This window comes from Perna viridis, chromosome 7 (assembly GCF_037379345.1).
Source record: "Perna viridis isolate PV_CMFRI_1.1 ecotype Kerala chromosome 7, ASM3737934v1, whole genome shotgun sequence".
NCBI classification, from domain to species: Eukaryota; Metazoa; Mollusca; class Bivalvia; order Mytilida; family Mytilidae; genus Perna; species Perna viridis.
The window spans coordinates 21,962,555-21,972,269 of record NC_142451.1 but is presented as its reverse complement, the minus strand read 5'-3'; the positions used below and the strand labels follow the sequence as shown (position 1 = coordinate 21,972,269).

General features: G+C 34.3%; 1 protein-coding gene across 1 annotated transcript; it reads right to left on the bottom strand.

Moving 5' to 3' along the window:
• Positions 1-1,409: 1,409 nt before the first annotated feature.
• On the bottom strand, positions 1,410-3,983 carry LOC148611793 (uncharacterized). The gene has a single exon (XM_088592685.1). It carries the CDS (start codon positions 3,827-3,829, stop codon positions 2,129-2,131), a length of 1,701 nt encoding a protein of 566 aa, XP_088448811.1. The 5' UTR covers positions 3,830-3,983; the 3' UTR covers positions 1,410-2,128.
• Positions 3,984-9,715: the final 5,732 nt, after the last annotated feature.

Here is a 9,715-nt window from a genome sequence, read left to right as displayed (position 1 = left end):
TTTTCTTAAGTGGAGGTGATAGGTTTGACAACGACTCTATTTTGTTTAGACCCACGCATTTTGATGAAGGTCATTTGGTAAATTATTATGTTCATCAGAAGTTTTACTCGCATTAAGCTGCAAAAATTAAAAAAAAAATCCAAATACCTTCTATTTCAGATAAATGTATAGGACAAGCATGACCGTTTTTCAACAAGATTACTTTAGCCCATCAAGATACAAAATGACGAAGAAAAAAAAATCTCACTGATTCTTGTGTTAGAAATTATATACATGTATAACAACAAAAATTGTGTTGTACGGATCACATATAAATGTAAGATTTGATATTTTTGACAAATTCTGAATGTATGTTCTATCGTCTAATAGGAGTTCATGTTAGTTGATTGCAGCATTGGAGCTCTTCCTTGTGTTTACTAAATGATCGTATGTACATATAAATGCGGATTTCCCGATCATATCAGGTTTGCATCAATTATAAACGTACTTGAGTGTTAATGTTGGATTTTTTTCCGACGCAGTTTCGGAATAGTTTCGCTTTTTACAATTTGACCTTAAAGACGCTCTTCCAAGTCACCTGATCGCAAATCTGGTTTCCAATTGGCCTAATATTGATAACTTAGTGGCGTTTGAAAAAAAAATATATCTAAAATTGAAATTGCATGCCATGTGTTATTTCCTGAATGAAATGTAGAAAATTATAAATGAAAAGAACAAATTTTTCTGCGTCGGCTGTCTTTTTTTAAAGATAGAACTTGTTAATCTTATTACAATAACTTGGAGTTCACGTCATAATGAACCTTTCTATACCAAAGTTTTCCAGGATAAGATGTTTTGTATAGTTTACCGAGATGGTTTTACTGATAGGAAAGAACTTGAAAAAGAAGCAAAGTGATTTTAGGCAGGTGCTCGATTCAGGGTTTAGTTGTGAGATGATTTACGGCATAAGAATTGTGATTAATCCGTAGAATTAGTTGGCGACAATTTGATTCCGAAGGGGGAGATGTGGCTGGCAGTTTTAGGAAATAAGTATTCTGGACCCGAAAAAGTTGAAAATAAGTATTCTTGTCCAAATTTCCCAGAAAATAATAAAAAAAAATATATGGCTTGTTCAGACACCATACAGTGAAACTGAAATAGATTATCATTTCCCGGTTGAAAAGAAATTTTTTGATGCGCGAAATTAAAAAAATAAATAAATAAATATTTTGACCGCCAAAAATTTGGCAGGTCCCCTTAGAATCAAATGGTTGTCCCCTTACTGTATTGAATCTTGAGTAGAATGTTTTCCTTAAAGATTTTTACAAAAATGAAGATTTTTTTTTTTATTTAACTCAAACTACCGAATACGAATACAAATACATGTACTTTATTTCTTTAAAACTATAACAAAGTTACAGAGAGAATAAATTTAACATGATATTTTAACATAATTATGTTACTCAAACCGGTAATTATAACATCCTTTTTCGGTAATTTACATATAGGAGAAATGCATCTCCTGAACTACCAGTGTTGTAAATCAGTATACTTTGTTATATATTTTGTTTTATTGATTTCAAACCCATATCTAAGTAAACGCAGACTGTGAGAATGAACCTGAGAAATCAAAGAGCAATATACATAACTCAAAACCAAAATCGAGAAGGAAATCAGATAAAATTGCAAACAGAATAGAGACTTTGAGAGACAATACACAGAAAATAATCAAGTAAATGAGCAACCAAATGAAAACGTGGAGGCATAGTCTCTAGGTGTGTTTTCATCACAATTATCCCTTTAATGTGCGACTTTAACCTCTACGTTTGTTTTACCCAAATGTATTAATGATTTAAAAGGATATTTCATCTCCTAATATTTTCATAAATCTAATTTACGGAAATGAGTCAATAATCCTTCTACTCTAATTACATACTAAGCGAATTCAGTACGCTTTCACTTAAATTCGTTACTTCTTCATACAATAATGGGATGTGAAATCGAATCAAACTAGTAACATAGGATAATGACATGTATGTAAGAAGTTCCTTGCCCTTACAACCTTCTAAATTGCTTAGGGAAGTAAATCGACAATTCACCGGACAACAACCCTTTATGAAATCAACTAAACAACACATTATTGTGAAATCTATAAATGAATCAAATGAATTTTGTCCGACTGGTCTTCCGTTACGGCCAACACCCCATTAAACCAACTTGTGGCATACGGTCTATCAAGTTCGTCTGTTTCCGTAACTATCGTTCGTATTTTTTCTCCTGTCTCTTGATACAATGCAATAATTTCATTCTGCTCTGGGAGTGTCACATAAAGACTGAATCTATCGCACGTCGCACTACATGGCATAGACTCGAGAGAGTGACACCAGAGGGGTTCCAAATGTTGGTTGAAGCAGAAGATATTTTTGGTATCGCTATAGTCGCACACAACAATGTCACCACTAGTCGTTGTTGTCATGAACATGGGGCAGACGAAAAGTGGGTTTCCGCCATTTGGATGTGGTTGGCCAGAAATAGATCTTAAAAGTTTCCCTTCATTACTTATCACTTCGATTCCTGGAGGTGATTCTCCATCGTAATAGGAAACTGCAAATCCACCGTCATTTAGCCAAGCTATCCCAATATATGACCGTTTAGTCCGAATGTGACTCCGGACGTACATTTTACGACCTATTGAAACCAAGGTTATTTTCTTCTTACCGAATCGGGTTACAGCAACCTCGTCCTCGCCTAGAGCTGTTATTCTACAGACATTAGACAGACGAAGACTGTCGACATACGTACAATCGTTCAAGTACCGTTTCAGGAGGCCATTCTCACCATCAACAACGACCAAATACCTCCCAATGATCGTTACATCATAATAATTAAAGGCAACTTGGTCTGATCTGGCTTGGAAGTTACTCAGCTCTATAGTATGAATATGACCACAGTTGACTTTCTTTTCAAATATCGTTAGCAGGTCGTCGTTGGGAACGAACTTTGAACTATTCCGTCGGGAAAACGACTTCGGCACTTCGTCAATTCGTTTCTGGAGAGCTGGAATTTCTTCTGAAATCTCCACATACATTTTTAGAATTGATTCAACATTCTCATTGTCCATAGTTTCATTAAAATTATCATATTTTTTTCTAACGTCGGATGATATGCTATTTAATGTTTCTTCAGTGTCATTAGAATCCGTATTTTGTAGCTTTACCTTAAGAGATGTAAGATTAGCTTTGCATTGATTATAAAAATTGTCTAATTTTGATTCAAAACTAGCTATTTCGTTCAAAGCTTCTTTGTTTGCTTCAGTTTCTGTGCGTTGTTGTGATTCTTGTCTTAGTTTGTTAGTCTTAACAACCATACCTTCAAGATTTTTGTTCAAAGTTGCAATTTGAGGCATTGAACGTTTCAAAGCCTTTTTAAGGCTCACACAGTCACACGTCGACCTTCTGTGTTTTTCAACCGCATCTTCAGCTGTAACTACAGATTTGCATCCAAAACAAAAGAATTCGTATTTTTCATCTATTCGGCACTTCTCTGTTGCTCCTGCTGTACCAATACTTTCAGTCAAAGCCCGAATCAGTCCAGACAGAAGTACATCGCTCTCAAATGAATTTGCACATTCCCAGTGATCAGTAAAATGTTCTGGTATTTTGATTTCCAATCTGTCCATTGGACAACAGAATGTTTCGTTCACTTGTGTGTCTTTGATATGATCAGCGAGACACACTAGGCAAAATGAATGTTCACATGGAAGTGTCCTAGGCTCTCGAAACCTATTTAAGCAAATTGAACAAGTAAGGTAGTCCTCGGTAATGTTTTTAGCGAGTCGACCTGTAGCCATTTTGTGTCTGTATACTTCGTGTATAAGAACAGTACTTTTTTCTGACAACTTCTAGTATTCACGAGTTTCTACATTCTACTATGAACAAATGTACTCTATCAACATTTTATATCAATTCGATTTAAATATAAGAAGGAAATAATCCTGTTTGTTATGGATTAATATTAAATAGCTTTTCAATGAATAAACTTAGATCAACATGTATAACGCTTACAGTGCCTTTTATGGTCATAGGCCCATGGTCAGAGGGGTACCAGAGCATGAAAGACATAACAAAGGTTAACGTTCATCCTGACAAAGACCTATGCCCGATCGGATGGTACGTTACTGACATCAACAATAATTATTCTAGATTTTTGCCTATTGGACATTCCAATCTTATTTCTTTCGCTAAATTTAATTTACATCATAATACATTTCTCCTGTTGGAACCTATTAATCGGAATTTTAAACAGTACAATTAATTCTGTGAAGGTCGTTGCTCAAAACAAAAATGAAACAAAAATATATACTTCTCTCGACGTGTAAGTAAATTGACCATTGGAAACATTTATTTTCCATTAAATTCAAGATCGTTAGCACCCAACTTTGTCATATCGTCGTTGATATGGTATATTTATATCAATGGAACGGGGACGTTGTACTTAATGTTATCTCTCTTCAAATATTGACAGGTTCGACACTGATTAATATAAAACAGCAGTCCAATGGCCTCTGATAATAAACCTTTGTGTCCTTGTTAAAATCCAGAATATCAGTATAATGTATTTTTTTTTTGTTATCAACAAAACACTGATAAATTAATTACAACAAACATGGTTCCTTTTAAATGCATTGGAAATTTCAAACTACAATACTAATATTCAATTGAAATGTTTTAAATTTATTCAGAAAGCAGAATTGAAAGATATTTGAATGTTTCAAAATATTTGGACATCAAAATCTACAATAAAGAGCTCAGCAACTTCACAGCACACTATGACTAACTACCTGCTTAGGTGTTCACGATTTTCTTATATATTTGGCCGTTGACATTATACAATGACAAATTAAAAAAGTTTTAATGTCAGTGTCTCAATAGTGTAATGGACTATGCTTTGGGCTGAATATTTTCTGGTGTATTTCTGCTTGACTGACAGTTCACGGACCGAGAGTAAGCACCTTTGATATTTGTTGATCATCCGGGGTCTGCAATAGTCGGTTGGCATGCGTGCCTTGATTCGGTTCCCGCTTGTCAGCCTTATGCATCAATGTCACAAGAGGAGTAATATAATAAAGACAGGAAACCCTTACAACGGGAACATCTATAGAAATAAACAAAAGTAAATATATCATTTCAAGTAAGATTTTGTAAGCATCAGGTTTCATTTCATACACGAGGGTATAACCCCGAGGTATACATCCCCTTTTCGTAGGCGGGATTCGGCCCGTTTTTTCAACCGTAAGCATGCGAGTACAGGACGCAGCATATTTCTTAAATTGGAATCGGAATTGGAACAAAGCCATAAAGGAATCTGTCGGATAAAAAGGACTCTTTCGGGTCACGGGGCGGACATTTTCGGATTATTTTGGGAAGACGGAACTGATGACAGTACAAATCAACAATAAATTATAGCACAGGAAAGAAACCATTTATTTCACGGAAAATTGAAGTTTTTTACATGTTATTTAGCCCAATGAAGGTATATTTTTCTATAAGTCATCCAATTAAGTATGCACAAAGCAAGGTCCATCAATCTCTTCGGAGTTCATATCGATTTTATCATACACATTTACATCTTTTAATATTTTTTGTTTAATATTCCTTACTTGTAACTTACAGTATTTGCTTGATGATCTTACCCATTTCCATTAAAAAAAATCTACTGATTCTTAAGAAAACACCTCATAATAATAAAAACTTGGCAACAGATTCTTTAAGATGAAGTAATTTTTCGCACCGAATGACAAAAATGCCACAAAGTCACAAAAATCATGAACTGACTAGGAATACTCATTTGAATTCGATATTTTGATCTAAGATCACCTGTGTCATTATAAAATCAACATGCTATCTAGATTTACCCGAAGCTCTTTTATTACTATAAATTTTAGGGAAAAAATGAATGATCGGAAGGTTCCGTCGAACTACTGTCTGACATATATAGAATATGATAATATGAGAAATATTTACATACAAAACATACCAATGGTTAGAGAACATACATTGGTTTTCAGGAAATTATCCGTAAATGTCCTGCACGCGATTCTGAAAGAGTCCTTTTTATTCACAAGAATCCATTTATGACTATGTACCGTGAGAACACTGACGAGGCAAACAAGCAATCAACAGTCGATTGATGGGTTGATTGCCTCAGCTTCTATAGTCTTTCTGTAGGCTCTTTTGTACACTAGGCGAACGGCATGGGTGTGTTCACGTTTCTCCAACATTTAATTATTAGACTAAAAGAACATCAATTAAAATTAGGGATTATTGGGTTCTCAAAAGAGTTTAAATTTACCTGTATTTTACCTTTTTTCCAATAAAAAGATTGGATGATATTTTTTAATGACATCATTGACTAGAGACATAATAATATAATAATAATGTGATGTTTCTTTTTTTAGTTTTTTTCTGCTTTTGTAAAAAAAGTCAAATATTAAAGCAACTAATATCTTTAAAAATATATTTCTATCTTTTTAAGGTAATTATTTGAATTCTTTAAAATGAATTAATTTAAAATTTGTTTAGGCAATATAATTTTATTAAAATCGTCTACAAAAGTACAAGCCAAGGCAGTATTCAATTCGATTAAAACAGAAATGTACCAAAAGAAACCACACCAAAACCGATTATAAAAACTATAAGAAAGAGCTAAACTACGTTCAGTACATTGACATCAACCCAGACCACGAAAACGTAATAGACTAACTGCCGACGAATCCCGTATGTCATAATACTTAGTGTATTTGGCGGCGAACACAGAAACTTGGACTCGCAACAGTCTACAAAGAGAACGACGACCTACGACTTTTCGTGAGACGAGCAGCCGTTCGTCCACTTATCCCAACAGACACGGTTCAGTGCATTAGAAAACGCAGAAGACATCGACGTAACAGCTTTCGCCGACTATGCAACCAATTACTGGATAGAGGGACTATACAGGAACCAATGGAACCATTTCTCAACCGAAGGACCACGCTCCAACAACCAGTTAGATTGATGGCACAGCTAGCTGAAGAAACTCATTAGACACGCCCATCTGAGCATTTACTAATTGATAGACGTGTTCTGCGGATGTTTCCATTGAACTTCTAATTATTCTAAAATTGAAGAGATTTCCAATTTGATGCGACTTTTTTGTGACTAAATGTAGATAATGTCATGCGAGATTATGTGATGATGTGCTTGCGAGTGTAATTGTCACTTTACTTCTTAATGTCATAGATTCTCTCGCATTCATCACGACCTAATGTGAGAGGATAAGCTTAAGGCTAATTTCATGTCGGGTAACTTTAGAATTTGCTATACAAAAGTACTATCATGTCATTTACTTTTCCATATTTCGTGAGGTTATGATTAACACATCTGCGTATTTTGGTCTGAATTATTAACTTACAAGTTTTCAAGTTCTCTAATTACCTGAACTCATTTATTCCGGTTGTAAAATCCTTTTCTGCTAGTGGAACCGAAAAATAAACTATCGAATTGAATATGAAAATGTGACTTTCTTTTCCACAAACTTTCGACGAATCGCCTGGTTTTTCATACGAAAAATAACAATGCTTTTAACTTATAATTTAAAGATTCAAATTCGTCGCGTTTGTCTTAAAGCTTAGTTGAAAGCTGCCTCCCTCTTTGTCAATTTCGTGGAGGTCAAATCTGGAGGCAGATTCGGTATGTTCTTATTTTAAGCTCGTAGGGACAGATGACAAAATCGTGGATTATTTATTGATAAAACATAAAATCTATATAGCGGATGCTAAAATTGGAAATCTGACCACAGAGACTTGCTCTCACTATCAAAAATAGCAGACATTGCGGTCTGACAATGTAAATTTGCGTTCATTCTAGTGTAATAAGTTTCAAATGAAATCTCGTCTTGAAAATATCGGCAAATAGAATTACATATAAAGCCTTTATATATTTTTTAATTATGATCTGTATATGGTTAGGGCAATCAGTCGATCATGGGAATCAATGTAGTTATTATTTTCTATTCTGTTGATTCCACCTTGAGCAGTGTGTAGCTATGCAAGCATTTATTATCTTCCAGTTTCACTTCTAAAGATTTACGACTTTGTTGTCTAATATTATAAGCATCTTTTCAACATGTCTTAACCTTGTATTAAATAAAACTATAGTTAGTTTTATTAGCCCCAGTTTTAACTAATAGCCAGACAGATGTCTAAATGTTATTTAATGTTTTGGTTTGAAATACTAACATAGATTATAATGAATTGAAGTGTTGGCGAAGAGTGAAATATATCAAATCATATAAAGTAAATCATGGAAATATTTTCTCTTGTAGAAGAGAACACCTAGCTGAAGTGGATACCTAGTGGTATGCGACGGTTGTCTTGCGCATTTTTTTTTATTCCGTCGACTAGTTTCGCCTCGGGAGATGAACCACGTATTTGTATTCTCTTTCAATTATTAAAGTTTATCAAGATCTAGCAAATCTATATGACCCCACCGACCATGGTACCTGATACATTTGTCATCTTGAAAAAATATCGAGTCTCCTTCTGGCCTCTTAAAAATTTTTTTTTATTATACACCTATTTTTCAAGTCCCTGGTGTTATCATACGTGCGAGACCCGAAAGGATATTCAATAAAGGGCGTAAAGATCCAATACTGACCAACACATCGGGTAACAATGAAAGCAAAGTCCTTCGAAGAACACAAAGGATAGTAGATACGATAATGTAACCCCATACACTACGCTCCGTGAGGGTTAGGCCCCACGGAGCGTAGTGTGTGTGTAAAGAGGGGGTTATGTTTTCGTATCTAAAGGGATAAGTGCTATAATTTGTAAGGAGTGGAGCGAAATAATTTCCTATTTAAATTAGATTGTGTTATAACTAATAATAATAATATAAAGATCTATTGATACGATTTTCATTTTCATACCAGTCACATCTTTAAATCAAATTGATAAGCAGTAGTATTTATCTTTTCAAAATCCATGTTCATATCCCGTTTTGGTACTTCAATTCTGATCGGTTGCATCCATCACCTTCAACTTCCTATTTAAAGCCTAATGTGTTGAATGATTTCAATCACCATTATTCAAGTTATTTGTCTTCTGCTTAACACCTGTAAAACATGTGGTAGTCGAAGGAAGAAATCTATCCATGGCAAATGAGAAATGATTGCTATTTATTTTTCCGACGCACTTGGTAGTTTCGGTTTTCACCCTTTCACCTTAAAGACGCTCTTCCATGGGAACGCATGTCACCTGATCGCAATTCTATTTCCCCGATTGGCAAAGTACTGATAACTAGTTGCGTCCGAAAAAAAAAACTGTATCGAAAATTAAGATTGCGTGCCATGTGTTGTTTCCTGAATGAAATGTAGACAGTTATAATTAAAAGGGCAAATTTTACTGCGTTTTTAAAGATAGTACTTGTTTTTCTGTATATGGACGTTACTTTGGTTATTTCATGTAAAATTCTTTGTTGTACGTGTCTATTCATTTTCCCTGGATTATGTTCTTTATAAATACCATTGAAATCCTGGTTCTCTTGATTTCTCTTCGTCCTCATTAATGAGATGACGTCATATTATCTTTCTTGCAATTTACGAGTATAATTACGAAGTGGGTTTTGTTGCAATGTAATTATCATTATAGCTGAAAGATACTGATATTTTCAATTATCACATTCACAGTCAATAATATGCC